At 38.4% G+C, this 23,016-nt stretch overlaps 1 protein-coding gene across 3 annotated transcripts in view; it reads left to right on the top strand.

The window, feature by feature from the left end:
- Positions 1–23,016, top strand: part of LOC106642229 (zwei Ig domain protein zig-8) — a 266,917-nt gene that overhangs the window by 243,480 nt on the left and 421 nt on the right. For all 3 annotated transcript variants that reach the window (XM_089589959.1, XM_089589916.1, XM_089590011.1), the window contains 2 exons: positions 9,120–9,247; positions 20,939–21,107. In XM_089589959.1, coding sequence (XP_089446085.1) covers positions 9,120–9,247; positions 20,939–21,107 — 297 coding nt within the window. The remainder of the gene's footprint in view (positions 1–9,119; positions 9,248–20,938; positions 21,108–23,016) is intronic.

Here is a 23,016-nt window from a genome sequence, read left to right as displayed (position 1 = left end):
GATAAATAAAAGGAAGAAAGTTCGTGGGGGGGAGGGGGTTGTCTCGCGTGCGGGAGGTAACAATGATAATGACGGGGGTTGCAACGAAGCCTCACAAAGATATCTGCGGTGTGTACCATGTATAGGGTATATATGTATATATACCTGTTTGGGGGGAATTGGAAAAGCGTGGGCGGACGAGCGATCGCGGTGCGGAAAGTTTTAATGCTGGCTGGAGAAGCCGGTATTCTTATCAAGTGGTAATTTCTCGTTTGGAATGGAAAGCAGGAACTTTTGGCTTGCGCTCGCGAGTGTCTCACTTCTCGCTTCCGCTTTTTTCTCTTCGACGATTGCTGAGTCGAGTGCTAACTTACTCCCTCTGATTTTTGTTAGCTTGTTTGTTTGTCAAGTAATGGTATGCGTTGTGGGTCTTTTTTCCGTTATGAATGGACGAGAACTTTTTTATGCTTTCTGTGATTTTTACTTTTATTTGCTTGAAATTTCATTGAGCATCCCTTAAACTTTTCTTATTTCTGTAAGTATAATATAATTACAGCTAAGAAGGGAGTTATTGAGTTTCATCAATGGCTCCAGCTTTCCACGGGAAATTAACTCATTATTTACATGAATAACCATATGTACATCTTGCACAAGTTGATGGATCATCTGGGGTGTGAATGTATACTTACACAGTAGACTAGCCTAACTTTTTTAATTAAAAAAAAAGAAAAATCATAAATAATAAAGCAGTATTTAGACCGATTTTTACCCAATCTATTATAATCTTCCAACATAACTACTTCAATTGTACGCTGTAGGAGTTGAAGTGATAATGATAACAATCGTTACTCTACTTTCCTAATCTGCATAATTCAATAGATTTCGAATCCATCGAGCCTTTAAAAACTTGAAGCACCCACCGTCGATCAGATCAAACTAATCTCGGAGAGGGTGTATATACACGCAAGAGCGGCGCTTGCGCGAGGTGGAGTCAATAAAAAGGATAATATACTCTTCACAGCAAATACGGGATTCGCGAGCGCGTTTCTCTCGCAGATATTGCATTATAAAGCCGTAAACTCCAAGCACGACTCGGTGAGCGTGAAAGTTACGGCAAATAATCATAGTTTCATGAATAATAAGGCATCGAGCCATATAAGCGCTGAGCTGTTTTTTTTTTCTCTCACTCTCCGTGTGGGAAGTTTTATATATGTGGGCGGTACACAGTGGAGGCGAGAAAAAGTTTATAGATACTGCCGTGAAAAGTGACTGAGTATTGGGAATGATGAAGAGGATGGATTTTCCAAAACGTGGGTTTATTCAATATTTTTGTCTAAGCTTTCTTTTTTTTTTTTGTCATTTGAACTTTGTTGAGGTGCATGGATTCATCTAATGTTCGTGTTAAGGCTTCAAATGCTGAACCTATTGAACCTTAGCCCTAATAATTAATAGAAAATAAAAACAAAAAGGTAACTCGAATAGTATTAAATTCACAAAGTGATTTCTTTTTGTTGTACTGCGTGTACACATTATCTTCGGTCTATTGAACTTCGAATCTCAACTTTCCACCTGAAAGAGTATGACAAAAAAACATGGGTAGTGGAGGAGGTAAGAAAGAGAGCTCAAGGACAAAAAAAAGAATGTATTCAACTTTGTCAGTGATTCGAGCGAAAGGGAAAAAAAGTAAAAATAAACGAACTCGATCATAAAGTGTACCGACAGATTACACGCGGAGAGCTCGCGCTCCGGAAAAGCGAGAGTCCCGATAAAAACAATAAAGTGTGCTCCGGCCGTTTGAACCGCTACTTCGACTACCAGTTCGAGCAAGAAAACGATCGCGAAAGCACGGAAGTGGGGAAGGACTTCTGGCCTGATGGCTTTAAAAGTAACCACCGCTGCGGCTGGCAGAACTCGCGAGGAGCAGCGAAAGTTGGTAAGGATCGACCGGCAACGATTTCCACGGCAAATAAAACGAAATGGAGTTTATATTCCCGGCCGATAGCGAGCTAAAAAACCAACATCGAGGCTTTTTTACACTCAGTGTTGGTACGTGAAGGAAGAGACCGAGGGAAAAGGAGGTGTGTGCGTGCGATGGAAAAATGTCTCACGTTTGCTTTTCCGCGTGCGTACACGGTCCGAGAAAACTGCCGTTGAAGCAGCGTACACGCTGGCAGAGGAATAGAGAGAGCTGCTTCAAGTTGTTTCACTTTAGACGATCGCCTGAGCTTTCCTTTCTTTCTTTTCTCTTTTCCTCCTTCTCTCTCTTTTTTTTTTTTTTTTTTTTTTTGTACAACTTACGCCCTGTCGTCTGCTTGCTCGAGTTGAGTTTTTTGCGTATTGTGGTTCCCGTACAATGCCCGAGTTCTCTGTTTTTCGCCTCACCTGACGTACGAGTGGGAAAGTGTGTAGTACCCTCGACCGTGCACCGTGTTGGCGTTAACGAAGATATTTTTATGTTTTCTCGATTCGTTTCAAGGGTTTTGCTTAAATATATACTAACGCGTCTGACCTCATCTTGACTGTATCTACTAGCACCACGAAATATTTTATATGTTACGCACATCAATCAAACGAGTCAACAATTTCAACTTTTCTATAGCTCAACTATAATAGTTTCAACTTTTAAATAATTCAGTTGTTTGCATTTATTTCGTGTGAAACATGCATGTGGGTGTCTGACCACATCTTGAGTACATCTACTGAAATCCCGAGATATAGAAAATTATGTTAACGTAAGAATTTTTTTTCAATACAAAGTCAACAGCAGCAGCATTTTTTGGAAAATTAAGTTTATTTGTATGTTAGGTATTAAAATAATTTCATAAATTTTTCCTCTTGTCTCAAATTGAAAATATTATTTACAGAAAATTTCCCCACTTTGTTGTTATTTCTGCCTTAATTTTTGTTATCTCGTTGATGTAACATGTTTTCTCAAATAGATCGAAACGTGTTGTTTGCATTTATTTTTATAAAGTATACATGTGGGCGTCTGACCATTTCTTGAGTACATCTACTGAAATCTCGAGGTATGGAAAATTATGTTAACGTAAGAATGTTTTTTCAATACAAAGTCAACAGCAGCAGCATTTTTTGGAAAATTAAGTTTATTTGTATGTTAGGTATTAAAATAATTTCATAAATTTTTCCTCTTGTCTCAAATTGAAAATATTATTTACAGAAAATTTCCCCACTTTGTTGTTATTTCTGCCTTAATTTTTGTTATCTCGTTGATGTAACATGTTTTCTCAAATAGATCGAAACGTGTTGTTTGCATTTATTTTTATAAAGTATACATGTTGGCGTCTGACCTCATCTTGACAGTATCTACTTGAATTACGAGATATTAAAAACTATTTTATGTATTTTATTTCAATACAAAGTCAATAATAGCAGCAGCTATTTGGAAGAATTTAATTTGCTATCAAGTAAGATAATACAATTTCAAAAAATTTTCACTCTGTCCTCCATCGAAAGTATCATTTATCGCTGACGCTTTCGCCCTTTCGTCTCTCAGTCCTTCCCCTCCTTAATTTTCTTTTATCTCGTGGATGTTTTTCGATCAACTTTTTTTTCCCATCTTGTAGATAGCGAAACTTCCATGGTGTCAGGTTCGTTACTTTTTACGGGCTTGGATGTAACTTTAGCAGGAGTCATCGATACCCTCTCTGATGGGGGTAGTAGATGTCGCCCTTATTTTTTACGAAAAAATAAGATCCTATCTGAATTGAACTTTCCAAACTTATGAGGAGGAGCCATTTGATTAGGCATGATTTGAAAAAGCAGATTGGTCTGTTGTTGAAAATTTCATACTATTTTTTATACATAATATTTTCAAGATTTTTCAATTTTTCATCAATATTTCGCAATCAGACCAATTAATAACGCTATTATACCTTTCCCTCGGCAAATATTAACTATCACAATAATTAGAATCATCTAATGAGCTTTGTCCGATAATCAATGGGATGGATGCTAATGTTTCGATCTGCCAAATTAATAACGTCAAGTATGTTAGTTTATATTGGAATAATTAATGCCTATCAGCAAAATCATATCATTAGCATGAATGAATTTCGAGACCAAATCTAAAAAGCATTTTGTTACTACGGAGTTATGACAACAATCAATATTTCAGAAAAACATGCACACACATGCCGGGTAAGTAGTACCATTCTTTATTATTTGTTTCGAGGAAAACTTGAGCAAAGAAAAAGTGACATATCACGCAAGTTTTGGGTTGTATTCCGGAAGGACACACGTAAACAAAAATAAATATCTAAGTCGCGCATTTCCCCAAAGAGTACACGAGAACAAAAAGCACAGTATGAGTGTGTATGTTTATAACAAAAAAAATTTCTTTCGAAAGTATAAGCTGGAAAAATAGATCAACCGTAAAAGCTCTGCATTCCTTATGCTACTTTTCTCTTATTCGCACCAAAACTTGTGTGCATCTTTTATTTTCGTATTTTTAGAAACTTTAGGTGTATCCATTTGTCAAGTTGAACTTTTTTCAAAGCAACGTGAAGTACTCAATGTAATAGTTTCGAATGAATAGTATCGAAAAAAATCACTACTTAAAGTAAAACTTTTAAATGCATTACTTCAGATTCCAAAAATCAATACAAAACAGTGGAAAACCACTTTTTTTTACCTGCATTTGATAGTCAATATATACGAGCCAATAAAAAAAATTAGATTTCCCAAAAAAAACCGAAATAAACTATGTAGAGGCTCGTATAGGAGGTAGCAAGATATGTGGTGGATTTTCTCTACCTCATCGAGCTTTCTGGTCTGAGTTAAAAATACAGTGTGCAGAGATTCATTTTTTTCCAATCAAGAAATCGAACCCCATCCTTTCGCCGGTACATAAAAATTTCTCATATTTCCCTCGCAAAGGCTACTTTCCCATTTGGCAGTTTCCCACCTGTGATGTTTCTTTTTTCCCCTCTTCCTTTCTGCTAACCATACATCGTTCCCGCATCTGACCTCAACTTCGTCTATATTTTTTTTCTCTTTTTGTTTTGTGCGTTATGTTTGTTTTTTTTTTCCATTCAATTTTTATTTTTATTTTTTTACCACTGCTTCTCTCCCAAAGCTAACTATATTTGCATTCGTTATACAACCGGGTATACCTTTTTTTCAAATTTTTTTTTTTTTTCTTTCAGCATGCTTTTACATCCGGTAATTAAAAAGAGGTCATTCAATCTAGAAAATTACCGAAAATATACAATAAATCCCGGTGAAGCTCCATGAGTGGTTGATTTATTCGTCTCGATGAATTAATCACTCGGTCCAAGAAGATAAATTTTTCTCTTCTGTCGTCTCGATTTTTTTGCGCTCGCAAACTTACTATTCTCGAAAGAATTATCCGAATAACAGATTACTTTATTCGATGTTTTTCTTTCCTTTCTGAATTTTATAGTTTAATTTCGAATTTTACCACTAACATTTCTTTTTCTCCTCTTTTAAAAATTTTTTTCCCTTGTTCTGTCAAATATGATTTTTTTGCAATCTTTGAACAAACGCTCTCCATTCTTTCAATATGTCATCTAGAAAATTCGTAACTCGGTGGACCATAGCGAAATTTTGCTGGTTACTTGCTCTACGTTACTTAAAAATATCGAATTAAATCATTTACTTTGAATGTAAATATTTTTTATCATCCAATATCTTGAATTTTATCACGTTTTATCAAAAGATTTATCCCTTTGATGAAATATGGTTGCATAACAAATACCTCGAATTTTTTTGATCTGATTGTTATTTTTAAAAATCATGAAATTTATAAAAATAAAAAAAAATACGAATATTGGATATTCAATGTATGGTATATATTACTTGCTCGAGTGCTTAGTAATACTTAGTCGTGATCAACTCGCATCAGTTAAATAATCACCAAGCCCCATCGCAAGGCGAAGCTAAGCCACCATCGAAACTTCCGAAAACCAATCAAACCTCACGTCCCTCCTCATACCGTATAGTTCCCTGGCCTGTCATCAGACCAACGAAGCAACTCTGGCATCGATTTTACGCGAGAAGTACCTAAAGCCACATGATGTAAACTCATGCATCACGTACATGTAATGTGCTTTTACTAAAGCCGACGCAGCATGAAATTCAGATCACGTGTCAGCATAAATATTATGCAGCAACAAAAAAAAATTCCTTTTTTTTTTTAAAAGAAGAAAAATCCATTATTTTGCGCAAACGAAAAAATTCAAGAAGAAAAAAATAGTTTTGGCATTGCTATTTTTGACGCTCACCCGCGTAATAAGTGATTCTCAAGAAAATGAGTCCAAGAAGATGAAAGTTTGCGTACTCTTTTGAGGTATTTCGGGCTGTTCCAAGTGTCGCTTGAAAGTACACTCGGGAGCGTATTTTTCTCGAAACTCCCGAGAAAACAACATTTCACGAAAAAATATTTATTCTCGTCATTTCCGAAGTAAAAATAGCCTTCTTGCGTACGCATCAGAAACTCGTTTTTCTAGATTATTAGGCTATACAATTTAATTATTTCGTCAGTCTTAGCTCAAATGAAAAATAGTTTCCCTCGCTTGAGCTTTCGTAAGCCACTCAAAAACGTACCGTTCACTTACTTAAAATCCACTTGGAAATCAAAGGTTTAGCGTCAAACGTGAGCAAAAAAGGCCGAGCAAAAAATGAATGCGCCGAGCCTTAAGAAGCACCAGAAGGAAATCGAATCTTTTGATTAATCGGGGACTCTTTCTTCCCTCGCTCCCTTTCATTTTTCTCCCCTTGCGCATGTGATTTATCGCAGATGCGCTCGCACACCCTATTCGTGCGCGGCGGTTCAGTCTCCTGTTTTTTTTTCTTTTTCCTCTCGTACTTCGGACACGTAGCAGCTTACGAGCGCGTGTATGTGTATCATGAGGTGCAGAGAGGCTAATAATTCAACTTTTTGACAAAAAAAGCAAGGGCCGTTATTTTTAGGTGGTTTTCGAGAAAACACTGGGCTATTTCGAGATAATGGCACAGCTACACTCAGAGAAAAAAAACCATAATTTTTACCGTGATTGCCCTTACAAAAATTACCGTGCAGACGGTAATCGTGGGACAAAGCGACATCTTGAGACTTTTTGACTTATACGAAGTCAATTTTTACCGTGCTAACAGTAAAAATCGTCGGGTGCTTAATAAAATTTCCCCCCACTGGGGATTAATTAATATGATGACCTGAAAATTTGTACACTTTTTCTTGAGATCCACTTGAACGATGTTGTACGAAAAAAATGTAAATTTCGAAAATTTATAACACACTTTTTTTGACTCAATGTGTATGTTGCATGTTTTTAGGTTAGGATTATTTTTGCATTGATGATAATGTTTTTGATTATCGGATGGATACTGTTGTTACAAAGATACTATGAGGAACGTGTGTAATTTTTTTCAAATCATTCTATGATTTTATCTCCGAGTACGGACGAGTTGAACAAAGTTGCTACATTGCAATAATCTATCTACATATATCTATATATAAGAGTAGTCAGGGGAAATTTTGTTGGGCATCCGACGATTTTTACTGTTCAGCACGGTAAAAATTGACTAAGTTAGGTAAAAAAGTCTCAAGATGTCGCTTTGTCCCACGATTACCGTCTGCACGGTAATTTTTGTAAGGACAATCACGGTAAAATTTATGGTTTTTTTCTCTCAGTGTAAAAAGGTCTAGAGGTCGAAAAGTTGGCGATGAAGGAAGCTGGAGCTTGCTGATTGAAATCAGTAAAGACAGTAGTTTAAAAGTTCATTAGTTGACCATTTGTTAATTACCAATGGTAGTACCTATGGCAAAAAACGTTATTTCTTAAAGTTCCTCGGTCGGCTGACCAAACCAAAACTATACTACTTGAAATGAATCTTCGACTAGCAAATATCTTTTTTCAAACAGCACACGTCTCATAGCCACTACGATGGATCAAAAACAGGAAAATATATAAATCCCTGGTGTTCCACTATCCCATTGAGACACCTGTTACCCTCCCTATTTTCCCATTCTATTTAACATGGGTGTAGTTACGGACGCTATTTTCGGCATCCTCTGAAACCTTTGCATCTCCTGCTCGTAGTTATCCCAACCTTAGTCCGTATTTTAAATTTAAAAAATTTAGATTTACTTTCAAGACACATGGCTAAAATAACTTGACCAAAAGTTCATTCCATCCCTTCATACAAAAGTAAAGCCGATAAACAAGCAACTTTTTCGAGTGAGCTGAAACACGTTTTACTGTTGCGTCTGATTCTTGTGTAACCAGCGCGTAAACACCCTCGCATCGAGTATTTGCCCGACCCCAATGGGCCTTTAAGTATGTAAGCGACCGGAAAGGGCGCGCGTTACAGAGCAAGAAAAGAAAAGCACACAGAGTCTAGGTTCGATGGAGGACGGCAAAGGACGCAGCAGCAGCAAGTAAGTACTTACTGAAGCTATTGAAAAATTCGTAAATACGCGCTCCTTTCCCTTTCTTTGCCTTCTCGTCGTAACAGTGGCTGATACGAGCACTAAAGCTCGTCCACTCTTTGAAAAAAGTAGGAACCGACTCTCGGTGTACCGGATAAAAGGAAACTCGCTCTCTTCTCAGGAAAATACAAGCGAGCGAAAAGCACTGCTCGGCCGAGCCTTTCGTAAATCTTTTCCGTATGTGTGCGGGGCCAGGTGTTTGGTCTGCGGATAAATTCGTCCCCGAATCCCTTAAGGGGCTTGCGATTGGCCTTTGATCCCCTTTCGACTCTTTGGTCCACTAGGGTGGAGGAATCTCCTAATGACTGGCTACCGAGTGATCCATTGAGCCTAAAATAGGGGCTCAGCTTTTTATTTTGAATGCCAGCTGTCACGTTTAACGTTACTTTTTTTTTTAAACACGATTTTTCTTTGTGACATTGACAATAGCGGTTAACAGTAGCACCCAATGCGAGAGTAGTCTGAAAGAATATTTTCATTTGAATACATTTTTGTTGAGCAATCTGAAAGTATGCATGTCACGCGTTGCACAAACACGAATTAACACTCCTTAGCTGTAAGCAATATTATCCATGAATACATTTTCGAATGATGAACATACAAAAGGTTTCAACGATTGACAAAGAAGCAACAATTATAAAGACAAGCCCGTTTGTATTTGAATTTGCAGAGCCGGTGACCGAGATCCTGGGCACCCCGGATCTCTTTATCGACGTTGGCAGCACGATCAACCTCACTTGCATCATACAACACAGTCCGGAGCCGCCGGCATACATATTCTGGAATCATAACGACACCGTAAGTAAACTCTCCTTTGAAACTTCATAAGCCATTAGTGTGCTCCGAGGACTATGTTCTCTCTTGGTTGGCTTTGCAGCCCCCTCCCCTCCCCTACTGCTCCACCCATCTGTCCTGGGAACAGCGGCAGCGGATAGATACAAACAGTCGAGCCATTTCGGCAAAGTTTGCCATCTCGTCTGCGAAGTTTCCTCCCCCCTCCCCCTTCTCTCTGGCCGGCTTTTTTGTGGGTTATTGTTTTCGTTGACTTTATCAAATTATCATCGGAGAAAAATAATACCAACTCGACGCGTTTGTGTGCGCGTGTAATTCTCGCCAAGTACTTACTTCGCGAGTTTATTAAATTTTTCTTTCCTCACCAAGCCCCAAAGATGTTATTCGAGCTTGTCCGACCGACGAAGCAAACATTAACTTTCCTCGGGATTCTCGTATGCATCTCTAGGGTGGTACTCCGGAATTTGTCAAACTTCTCGTAAATATTATGTGGTATTTTTTTTCCGTAATATGTCCGTGTAAAAGTTTTCACTATTTCACTATTAATGCAGTGTAATACTAACTTTTAGATTTTTCATCCAAGCCATAACACCCTGTTAACTTACTTTAAGAACGAGATGATCCAAATTCAACAAATTAATTTTTCGTAGCATTTTTTACAAAAAAAAAAATAAACTTATACGTCGGCCTTAGGAAAACCGGTGCCCTGAACTATCAAAAGTTGTAAATCACAGGCAGGGTAGGGTAGAATAAAGAAAGTGAAAGAAAAAAAAAAAAAAAAGTAATCATAACAGATAGAAAGGGAGGAACCCTAAGGCGGGTCTAATAAACCCCGCAAAAACGTCACCCCGAGATATATCTAGACAAGCATCAGGCAATTGCACGCACCAGAGCCCCTTCGCGCTGTACGAGGCTGAGTTTACGGTCGCAGATAACGCCGACCTCTCCCCATCTAGCGCGAATATCTCCGTGGCATAAATCTGCCGACACACGCCATCGCGTCTCGGATTACCCTCGTGAGACGGACGTCGCGAGCCTCTTTCTTTTTCCCTTCGCTCACTCGCTCGAGTGTACCTATGTATAATAGCTTCTCAGAGAAGAGCCAGACCTTTTTGAAAGGACTTGGTCAATCTATAGTGGTCAGTATTATTTTTTTATTTTTTTTTTTATTTTTTTTTTTTTTTTTATCGACTTGGAAACAGCGGCAGCGCCAGAGGGAGGTTGAATAATTCACTAATGCACCGGACGCCTAATCTTTTCGCGTGTGCTTCTTTGACTGCAGTGTCACGTGGGATAAAGGCACATAGCACACGTAAATATGTGTGTATGTTTTTATGAGGGCGACAGTTTCACAAAAAATCATAAGCGATGGAAAAGAGAAAATAAACTGTGGTTTTCCATGCACCTTGTAAACTATGGATTATACTTTTTTTTTTCTAAATACCATGTGTTAACGAAACGTAACGAAAAAAATGCAATTTTCAAGATTTTTCAGAAAATGTTTCATCACAGCTTTAACTTTGAATATTTTTTTCGTCTCGAATTTTATGATGAACGAAATAACATACATGCATCCGTATGTCCATCCTAGCTCATCCTTTTTCAACGTAACAGTTTAAAAAGGAGCTCAAGATTTTTTTTGGAATCACTCGTACACACAACTCGTTAACATGTTTTCATGTACGTGTAACAACATACGTAGAATTCCGGGTTTCTATAGTTCCTAGCTGTGTTTTTTTTTTTTTTTTTTTTTTAAATTAATTCCGAGAGGAAAAATTGCGCTTTGCTTTGAAGTGCGCGAGCCCACGCGATATTTAACAACTTTTTGACACAGAATAAACGACATAAAAATCAAAATGACAGTATTTACGTGTGTGGGGTTGCAGTCGTTTGAAAGTTTGTGCGGCGTCGAAGAAACTTTTAATTAATCACCCTTTTTCCTTGTTCTTTTTTTTTTTTCAATAACAACTAGATTTTTAAATTAAAGAACGACAATTTTTCCCTCGTAATTCTTCCGGTCGTCAGCCACAGCAATAACCCGCGTCGTTCGCTTGGAAAAAAAAAAACAAAGAAAACAAATCTACAAAGGTGGGGTTAAAAAATCCCCCCAACCTTACTCCACGCACGGCGCGGTATACGTATAAACAGTGTCGCTAATTTGCATTTGGTATGTAAAATACGCAAGGGGCCGCGAAACGAGCTTTCGTGCTTTGCGCCACTAGTACAATGGTATAGGTAAAGCAGCTCCGCTAAGCCGCGACGCGCAAGTGAATCAAGCAGCGATGGCTTTTTGCGCCCAAAGCCGTCACGCCCCCTCGCGCACTGTGTATGTTTAAAAGGAGGGTTGGGGAAAAAACCGAGGGATTCTAGGAACGATTAGAAAGGCTAGATTAGACGCGTTGATCAAAGTACGGCCTCTTCATTTTCATGAGTTTACCTTTTTTTATGACTTGTTTGCAAACGAACAAGAGCGTTACAATTGATTCGCTATTGTAGTGCCAAAAAATGAAGCATTTTACTGGATTTCAATGACAGAAAAAACTGCGTGGGCGTGTTTCCAAACGGACAATTGAGTGCATGGTTTTGATTGCGCTACTATTTACAAACTTACAAAATTTATGTATCAATACCTCAGTTGATTCGTGCTTTTGACGATTCCCATGAAACAAGTCGTACTTTCGTTATTAAAATCAATGAAATACCAAATGAATAGCTCAGTAGTTCAGATTAGGACTGTCGAAACGAGAAAAAAAAAATCTTTCGATGGGCTTAAAAAGAGCTGAATATTTGTCAAGTCTACGATGTGATTTTCAATCTTTTTTTCCGTATTTTTACGTGATTTGCTGCTCTTAGGACAGAACGAGTGACTCGTATGAAAAAAGAAAAAAATTAGCCGTTGTCAGAGATCCTTGTCTGATTGATGCAGGCCCTCGTGAAAAATTACCCATTTTCCACGCCCACAAAACTATATCAGCTTCGCTATTTGCTTACTTTTTTCATACGCCACACTTTATTTACATTCGTGTTTCCGTGGCTTCGAAAATGAGTTTTTCTAGTTCTTCGTTGATTCATATTGATTTGGATGATTACAAAAAAAACTCGGTTAAAAGGAGCCAATGACTTGCTTGTTTTGCAATTCGGTTGAACGTAGCTTTTGTTCCATCCTTTCAAGAACAAAAGTATCCGATCAATGAATTCGTGACTACTACCTATACAGTCTAAAGATATATTCATTCGATTGTAGTGCAGTTGAAAAATCCAACTGCGCATTTGCCCCGATCGATCAATTCACCCCAAAGTGATTGGGCAGGTTTCTGTCATTATGTGGCGAGTAAATGATCGACCCAATCGGGACAATCAATTACTTACGGTGCGAATAAGTGATGACCAGAATGATCCGAACAACGAGATCAATTGGGCTAACTTGATGGCGATCCGCAGTCGAGCTAACAGTTATTAAATTATTTCGACCCATCAAATCGACCGCCCCACCGCAATCGTTGCTACTTGGCATTTCTATTTTAAAACGAAACAAAACAAATTTGTATAGGTAACGTATAAATTAAAAAAAAAATAAATCATAGTGATACTTTACACCCTGAGCAAACGTCCCGATGATTGAGCGCACAGGTCCTCCGTTCGCCTTCCTTTCCGGCCTCTCTCCCCCATTCCCTGAGAATACGTATTGCGCGAGTGACTGTACTCCAACAATCTCGCTCGAGCTAATACATTTTGCTAATACGTCCCTTGGCGCATCGCGCTAGACGCAGCGGCGAAATCGGTAATAATACTCACCGGGTTTCGTTATAAGCATTAAGCACGGGGAGGGCAACGAGTGCTGCTGTTGCGCGGCTCTTGGGGATTTTCCTTGCTCCCTGTACACGCGCTGTGCGAGCCATAGCTCATGGCGTGCGAGGTTGTAGATTTTGGCGGGGCTCTTGATTACACCTGCAGTGCTTGCCATGTTGGCTCTAAAAAGCAGAGGATTCCCTGGTCCGCAACCAAACAGGGGATGATTCGTTGTCGTGGTGTAAAAATTTAGACTTGCCCTCGTTTGTTTTTTTTTTTTTTTTTTGCGAATTTTCTAATGACTTAGTTGGAGAGTGTCGAATCATTGCAATATGACTCTGAAATCGTGCGATCATTCGATAATTTATCATGTATTTCTTATGATCTTAGCATTACAGCGAAGGAGAAATACGATTGATAAGGTTCATCCTTTGTTCATTTCTATTTTACTTGGCATTGTGCTTTACAAACTTCTGCGATTATGTCAATTTTACAGTATTGTTTTTACATTGAATCAATTTTTTTTCTGTTATATTTTAACACATCTCATTTATTGTCAATCATTTGATACATTTATTTTTATAATTTCGTTCAGTTCGTAGTTAGTTTGGTTTTGATGATACAAGCGTTATCAAAAAACGCCACCTGAAATTAATATTGTCAAACTATGAAAGTATAGCTTAAAGTCTCATTATGGTGTCATTATCATTATTTCTTTTATCTTTAAAAATATGTGACGCTTTTACAATCACTTGTCTTACTAGTGCAGTCGTCTTTGTTCGTTTATCTGTATCACTTGTATTTTATATCTCTTACTTCTTGTTTTATTCGTGAGGAGGAGATTAAGAAAATTAATTTTTTTATTTCACACATCGATATTCAACAAACGTATGCCAGTAGAAACTTGTTTTAGTTGAGTGATACGTAAGAAGCAGTCAACAAAATAATCGTTGCAATATCTTAGAAATACTAGGATTGTACGATTTAACTTGGCTTTTAAAAATTTTAAAAAGAAAAGGTAAGCCTTTGCTGTTAAATATTAAAATAAATTTTTTTTGACATTTGAGATAAGACAGACATATATTCAAGGTTCATCATGTAACTTTTTTTTCATGTAAGCAACAAAAAAATCTCTAAACAATGTTTTTAACGACAATGAGTTTTATCATTTGCGTTCACGAATATTTTCTTTGATCATCTAACGTAAAGAACACTATTTTACAAATCAGTGAAATAGTATAATATTCAACGTAAACCAAAGTTTTCTCTAAAAACTGACGATTATCATTGCCCCAGAGACATTCAAGGACTGTCAGATCACAACGTGACGTAAGCGGTGGCACATCTTCGAGAAACATGGCCGAAGCCGGGGGTCCCTCGGAAATCTATTTCCACCGTTGCGACCGATGCCAAAAAACTTTCGCCAATCGAAGCAATCTTGCAAGACATTTGCTCATCCACGTGGGCCAGAGGCCCTTTCATTGTGGCGCGTGCCAAAAAACTTTCTGCGATCCTAGCAGCTTCGCGAGACACAAACGCACCCACACGGGCCAACCGGTTTACCGGTACCACTGCGAAATTTGTCAACGAGCCTGCAGGGATGCGAGCGATCTCGAGAAACACAGGCGCACCCATACAAATGAACGGCCTTACCAGTGTACGGTGTGCTCGGCAGCCTTTATTCGGAACAGCGACCTCAAGAGACACATGGCCTCTCGGAACACCCATCGTTAAACCTGCACTGCTCGAAGATTTTCACCCAAAGCGATCGAGATTACTACTAAAAAGTAGGCATACTATGATCTAAATTCAATCAAAATAACGACATGCTACGGTAGTGTTTGTGTTTCATGTAACTAGTGATGCCATTCCCTTTCTTTCACTAAAGTTTCATTGTGAGAAAAAAAAATGTAATCTTTCAAACAAATGTATATTTTCGTACAATAATGAGAGTTTTGTTTGCGTAAATATCGTTTAGTATCATTAGTATTGTTAAAAAGAAATATAAGAGCACAATCAAGCATCGGTCAATTGTCGCAAAGTTTTATTCACTCGAAAATTATTTAATAACAATTTTGTAAACTACACTCGATGACAGTTGTAACTCATCAAGGTTTTAAAGGTCGATCGTCACATTTCGATAAATCTATTTGTAAGTATCACTGTTAATGAACGCACAAAAATCTGTATCGCGTATTCAAATACCTTGAAGAAAAAAAAAATTTATTGGTGAATACATTGTTTTACTTTTATTTCAATTATTTAAAGGAACAGAGTTGCTCTTCCGTACACACTAATACACTTTTGTTAAGACTCGGGCCTGGAGGCTAACTCTAATAAGAGTTACCAACTACGACATAGGTACCTATAGCCAAGGAAAACATATGTAGATACGATTGAAAGGTATACATTTAAAACAAAATTACGCGTGATATTAAACAAAGTTGTGAATGAAGTTGTAAAGTGTACAATAATTTCAGTACAACTTGTGTTTTTCCGATTAAAAAAACATCCTGCACCATTAGCTCATATCGTTAAGATGAAACTCGAAATTCACAGAAACATTTAATTCCCAAATCATATCGAAGCAAAGCCCACAAGGCACGAGTACTACGTCTAAAAATTTTGGACTCAACTTCTCGACAAATCATTTAACTCTCGACACATTTCGAAAGACGATAGGAACAGCCGGTACGCAACTGCACTTGCGATGAAAAAGAAAATAATTCACACACCCTTACGAAATAGCATCGAAAATTCTCTCCTCGACGCTATATCCATGCAAAGCGTAAAACGCACGTATATATGCTCGATCATAGGTGTACCCAGGCCGTGGACGGGCTTACTTGCAGGGCACTTGGATGCGACACATGCATATGAGCATAGAGTCACATATCATCTTGCCTCAGCAGTCGACACACACACACACACCTCAAAGTACTTGTATAAAAATAAAAAACGAGTACGCACCGAGAGGAGGAGAGCCAGACTCGCGACCTCCTTACTCGCGATTCTGAAGATACACGGAACCCGAGCGAGAAACGACAAAAGAGAGACGTACAAGTGTGGTGCGCGTGTGTCGAACAAACGAGTCGAGAGCTGAGACGAATTTATTACAAAATAGCGATGAAAGGCGATGTCAGAGTCTTCCCTCCTGTATCGCTTCCCCCTTTTTTTTCCTGTGTCTTGATGTTTCCAGAGTAGTAGTCAAAGGACGCGTTTGTGAGGAAAGTTTTTTTGGAGCGAGAAGAATTTTGAATAAATGTGCGCGGTAGAGGTGACAGAGAGTAAATAAGCCAAGAAAAACGAATCCTCCACACGCCATCGTCCTTGTTTTGTTCTTCTTCCTCTTCCGGGTTACGGAACACGTGCGGCGTCGCTCGTTGCTTATTACGCATGGATGGGAAATCCAGTTTGTAACGGCCAAATATTTTTTGAGCTCGTTGGCAAAGGAGCACCTCATTTTCGGTGTGATGAATTATCTTCGCACGTTGAACGTACAGGCGATACCTTACAAGTGTTTTATACGTGTATGGAAAAGGTTTTTTTTATCTTTATCGGCAAAATAGCAAGTGATCTGTTTATCTTAAAAAATTAAAGTGCAGAAAAAAAAAAAGGACGACAGTCAACGCGCATGGAAAAACTAACACTTGTCACGCGAGGATGAAATTTTCAGTCGCGATGAAAGGAAGAAAAAGCTATGGAAAAGAGAGAAAGAGAGAGAGACGTGCAGCTGCTTTCGAGGCTCGAGACAAGAAGAAAAAGCCCTGGTGTCAACGCGGAGAGATAAGACGCGCGGACCTGGCAAACAGAGCGCGCTGCGAGTGAATGTGCATACACCTTTCTCGGACCTTATTCCTCCTCCTCCTCCCCGCGTTCTCGTGTGCCCCGTGTGTCTGTACGGTGCACGTATGATTTATGCACGTCGCTGATGCCTCGAGAGCCCTTTTTAAATTTCCGCCAGATTTTTCGCTGTACCGAGAGCGTCTCCTTTTGTAAAAAAAAAAAAATTAACAAAAAATAAAAGCGTTTTTACCCTCACTTTTACGGGGATGAAAAAAATATTCCCTCTTTCGTGCTTCTTCGAGGATAAAAATAATTTGGCAGAACTGATTTTTTCACGATTAGTTTCTCGATTTTTCCAGCCAGAGAGACAAAAAAGCCGTGCTCTTTCAGTCAACCGGCAACGATGGAGTTACACGTTTCATATTATCTTCCCCATACGAAAAGTGCACCCACTTTTGCATTTTTCTTCCACTTTTATTTGCTGATAATTGTACTCTTCGCGTAACCATCAAATTGATCAATGAATTAATTTAATCTCCAAACAAGCAACCGATTTGAAGTGTAAAATTTCATTGTAGCAATTATTTCTCCCAACAATTTTGTTCCATCAAACCACAATAATAATACAACACGTGCCAAACGCATCTTAGGGGTCTTCGTTACGATAACCCCTCCTGTCCAGCCTCTCACTTCGAAACGTCCGACCATCGTCCCAACGTCGTGGTCGTCGCAGCGATAAACTTGAAGCCAAAGGCAAAAAGCACCAGAGGTGGAGGAGGACGAGGTGGCCGTTATAAAGCCAAGGCAAAATCGCAACTCGCGCGTGGAATGCGAAATGAGCCCCCCACCCCCCCACCCCCTACCCCTCTCTTTGGGTCGCGCGCGCGTGATTAACCGTCTTTTTAATAGAAACAATTTCGCGCCACTCCCCCGCCAGAGCAAGCGATCGCTGGAAGTCAGCCAAGCCAGCTGGCGAGTATAACTACTGCGCTCCGACAAATTGGCCACCCCCCCCTCCCCACCTCTGCAGCGTACCTATACACCCCCGGCTGGTGAACAAGAAGTTCGGCTTGGACCGCTCGGACTTGCATGCAGTGCGGGGTCGCTCACGGCATGTATACGTACAACTTCTGTATAATGCGGCCCTCCTTCGAACTCGAGGAGGCTCGCTGACGACGCTCAATAGGGGACTCATAATTCCTCGATTTTTCTCCTTGGGTGGGAGGGAAGAGGATAACGGGCCAAATTACGTTTTTTACAAGCTGCTCCCTCCCCTTGGCTGGTTTTTCCGAGCGATTTGCATTTTTTCGTTTCGCCCTCCCTTGTTGGCAGCATCAAAAAAGACAAGATCTCTCTCTCTCTCTCTCTGGCTTCGATTGGAAAAATAATGTTCGCCAGAGCAGATGGGAGAGGGTGAAACGTGGATAAAAATTGGGCGGATTGTTGTCACTTGCATCTAATGTCATTTGTATAAAACGGGCCAAGAGCAAATGTAGCGGCATCCTTGTGAACCTTAATTTCGCGTTTCGTTTGAATCGATTGCGCGACAAACCACTCCCTGTCCTTTTTTTCTAGCGATTTGATGAAACGTCAAGTGATATCCGGAACAGCAATCAACGGGGGTTTACGGCACTTCATCGATCGCTCCCCCTCTTAGCTTCTGACTTTGCATATTTATGACGACTGCAATTATTGATTCTCGAGATGTCAACGGTGATATTATACGAGTGCAAATACTCATTACTCAGTCACTGTGAGTACTTGACCTTTTCGTTCGTTTGATAGGATTAAAAATAATTTTAAAAACGTGTATGATTGGATGCGTATGAAATTACTACGCGAATTCGTCGTCACAATAATGACAATGTAGGGGAAATTCAACTAAGTTCAATTTCTGCTTTGCACGTCTGACATAAGATTTTGGTTCCTTTGCCTAAGCCCTTGGATACTTACGAGAAGTTTATCTTTTGATAATGTTACGGTACAAAGGGCCGAAAATAACTTTGGCGAGATAACAGAAATTGCACGAAAGCTTGGTACTTCCTGCTTAAATTAATACTCGGAATTTCGCTCGGATTCAAGGAAAATTATGTATTTAATAATCCATTCGTTGGAAAATAATGGCCTGCCATCTGATGCAACATCTCGTGAATGAGTATATACCGTGTACGGCAGTTCTTGGGTAATTTTTCGAAGTATATGTGATAAGGAATTTCGAGAGTGTAGATAAACGAATTTTGAAAGATAAAAAATGATTCATGCCATTTGTGAACAATACAAGTGTTGCTGAAGAAAAAGTATTCATTGCTTGCTTGCCACTGACAGTGATTGAAACATGATTGAAAAATTCAATAATTTCATGGCGAAAAGAAAGTAGCGTTCACCAAAGAAGAAGCTTTTGTATTCATACTGTATTTGCATGGACGAGCAAATAGGTATACAGGAGGGGGAAAAAACAAAGGCAAGTAACTCGCGACCGAGTAAAAGAGGCGGCCTCGTGAAAAGTTTTTTGGTTTTAGAAATGAATTTAGCAAGCCAAATCAGCCGGCATCTCAGTTTATAAGTTGAGAAAAAAAAAAAAAAAAAAAAAAAAAAAAACAAATGGGATGGAATTAAGTGCACGCTCCAAGAAAGTACGGTTTGACTTTTTATGAGCTCTAAACGGGGAGTTTGGAAAAGTGTAAATATTGGTGAAAACTTCCTGGGGTTGGTTATCCATTATTCATTAGGTTAAATTGAAGATTCGAGTCGCTTTATTGTTGTGATATGCACTGATTTGGAGCATCTACATAGGTTTTAACAATAATATAGAGAGATTTTTTTCATCATTTCGTTTTTTCATTTGATTTTTGTAGTGATTTTATAAAAAGTAAGTGAATAGTAAAAAACATGTTATACAATGTATGAATGTAAACAGTAATTGCATGCTTACGTATTGATAAAATAATCATCATTACTCAAAATTTTTTTTAACATAAATACAATAATGTTGCTAACAAGTTCCCTCTTGTCCCATAATCACAAAACTATATCATCTTCAGTTTAGAGGACTAACAACAGCGACGGCAAAGCTCATTATAGAATTGCAGCTGGTTTGGAATTTCCGAGAGTCTCGTTAAAAAATTATGGCTGATGGTAATCGTTTCTCGAGGAGGCTCCACTTGAGCCAAAATATTTGCAAAGATTTTTGTTGACTCAGTGCATACATTGGCAAACAGTACTTCTGCACTGTACGTTTAGCAAATTGCACTCGAAACAAGAGTCTTATGAGCCATGAGTCACATAAACTTCTCACAGCATACTTACCGGTGCTCCGATTGTCCACGTATTTTTACCCAAAGCTACGATCTCTAAGGCCATATAAGATTTTTCAGAGTTTATGTTTATTTTTATATCAAAATAATATAGAAGAATAAATTTCTAGATAATAATAATGTCTGTTGTTGAGAAGAGTAGCCACTGTTTTGGCACATCTTGTAATAGCAATGAAATACAGTTTATTTGTTTCAAAATAAAATGATGCGTAGAGTGGAATTTAGTAGACCTTTTTTCTTTTTATTTTGACAGAGGATTACTTTTTTTACGTGTAGTAAGGTTATTTCGAAAAAAAATTAACTTCTCATTCTCTTGATCATGATGACTGTTGTTTGTGAACAATAAATTAAAATACAAAAAAAAATAAATAAATAAAATAAAATAAAGAATGAAATGAAAATACAAAGAGAATGAAGGAGGAAAAAGAGGGAGAAAACTAGCTACAAAATGAATAGCTGTAAACGAAACTCGGTCACATCGTTACAAGTTTATTATTTTGTTAATTAACATTGGGGTATTTTCTTAATTAAATATAAAATTTTAATTGCACCGCAAAATTTAATTTCAACTTTGAAGAAACGAAAATAACTTTGTAAACTGAAGGTTATCAATTTCATTTAAATAAATTTTAACGAAAGTGATCAAATTTCTAATTCAATTAATTAAATATTTTTGAAAATGAAAAGATACGACTCTATTGAGTCACCTATCACTCGTATTTAGAATGTTATAACTTTAAATAATTATTGATATTAATTGAGAAATCAAAAGGATAAATGCTCATGATCGTTTGCTCCTGGTTCACAGATAATAAGCTACGATTCGTCCAGGGGCGGTGTGTCCGTAGTGACGGAAAAAAGTGACAGAACGACAAGCTTCCTACTGGTGCAATTGGCCCAAAAATCCGATTCGGGTCGATACACGTGCAACCCGAGCAACGCCCAGCCAAAGTCCATCAACGTACACGTGCTCAACGGTGAGTATTATGTACACGAACCTGACCATCTTTCTCTTTTGCTTACTGAAATGTACATTTGCGTACATGTACGTTTGTGTTAGTATTACTACTTTTTTTTGTTTTACATCTACTGTTATCGGATACTTTCGACGAGGGGAATTTTCCACGCGAGATCAGCTCGATCATGTTATGACAGTTCGTGGGGAGTTGCGAGAGTCTGAGCTCCCTTCCAAACATACCAAAAAAAAAGTCTGCCTTTCAAAGCCTTTTATTGAATGAAATACACTGTTGGATTACTTGCCTGGGCTATTAACTAGACTTTTTTTTTGAGCTTTGTTTGATTTCATTTTTATTTATTTTTTTTTTTTTCTGTTTTTCATACATCGCGCAATGGAGATTTTTTGGTTGACTGTGCTTCCAAGTAGTTTCGGTGTATAAACTTGATCAAACTTTTCTTGCTTGTGGCTGTTTTTTTTTTTTTCAAAGTTGTCGAGTTGCTATTTATTGGGCTGTTAATGGTTCTATCGGACGTAGTATATATTTTGACGTCAAAACCAGAAAAAGTTTTGGTACTGCATGGTCAATCGCTTTTTCACTCGGTTTCGGAGCACTAAATTTGAAACTTTCACCACAAGTTTGTCTTTATTTTATTTTATTTTCTTCACAATAAAAATCTCAAACCCACCGCTCTCGAGCGCCTACCACCTAAATTACAACTTTTATTTGATTAACTTTTAAAAAATAAAAATCCCTAAACAAATCTTTTGATTGGACTTGGTTTTTAAAGCTGACCTACTTGCTTATCAAAACACTTTTCTTTTTTTTCACTGTCTTCTCTCCTCAAACAGCACGACTAAATCGATTATTTCTCAAGGGATTCACTCCAGCGGCTCTCGAGTCCCAAGAAAATATTGTTCAAACTTTGAGAATTCCAAAGTCGCTGATTTTAACTGCTCCAACCTTTGAAAAAGATAATACATAATCAAAACAAGAGTAGAATCCCCTAAAAAAAAAGATTGATTAAATTAATTTTTAAAATTGAATTTTACTCCATTAAATTAGCTTTTCATTGGGCAAAAAGTAATTATTTTATTCCTCACGCTAAAAAAAGAAACTACATGATGCAAAGTGCATTCAGCTTGGAAAAAAAAAAAAAAAAAAAAAAAGTGTCAGCTGTCGAAAGTCAAGATGCGTCATATAATAGAGAGGGAGTCATTTTCCTCCGTTTTGACCTCGTTTTACTGGGGATTCGAAGCACGGGTTCAGCAAGACGACGCGGACTCTCTGAAATATTCAAAGCGCCTCGTGCACGCACCACACGAGTTGCCATCACTGTCGCAAATGATACGCGAAAAACATACTCGAGCGCGTGAAAATAAAAAAAACAACCGTCGTGGTGCAGCGGCAATCACGCAAATTGAAGCTATAGAAAGACTCGGTAGTCAGTGTAATCAAAGCTATTTTCGCCTCCCCTCTCCTGTCCCTACTCAATGTTCCCATAGCTGCTACTCTTACTCAATTGCTCGAGCTTTAGCACTCCGTGTTCTCCGCGTTTTATGAATTTTTTATGCCCAGCAGCACACACCGCTTCTGCATTAATGTTTGATTTTCATTTCTCGCGCTCTGGACCGCCAGTTCGCGCTATATTTAATTGCAAGCTTCCTCCCTTCCTGTGTGCTGGTGCTGTCGCACGAGAGCCGTACTGGCTGCAAGCCTAATTGAGCTGGCTAAATAATAAATTGTGCATCCGTTGAGTCGGATGGAAATTTTATTTTATTTCGAACACTGTGGCAGTTGTGACCGAACCGTGTGGTAAGACAACGAAATGTTAATAGCACCGTCACTTCGCCCAGTGGAGGTAAATAATCATGAGAAGTCGAGGTACGCGACAATGCATCGACCATTACTAGGATGATTGTTTATTCTT

The sequence above is a fragment of the Copidosoma floridanum genome, unplaced genomic scaffold (assembly GCF_036245765.1).
Source record: "Copidosoma floridanum isolate Cflo_tuat_1 unplaced genomic scaffold, Cflo_Japanese_pri ptg000001l, whole genome shotgun sequence".
NCBI classification, from domain to species: Eukaryota; Metazoa; Arthropoda; class Insecta; order Hymenoptera; family Encyrtidae; genus Copidosoma; species Copidosoma floridanum.
This window is presented reverse-complemented; position numbering and strand designations above follow the sequence as displayed.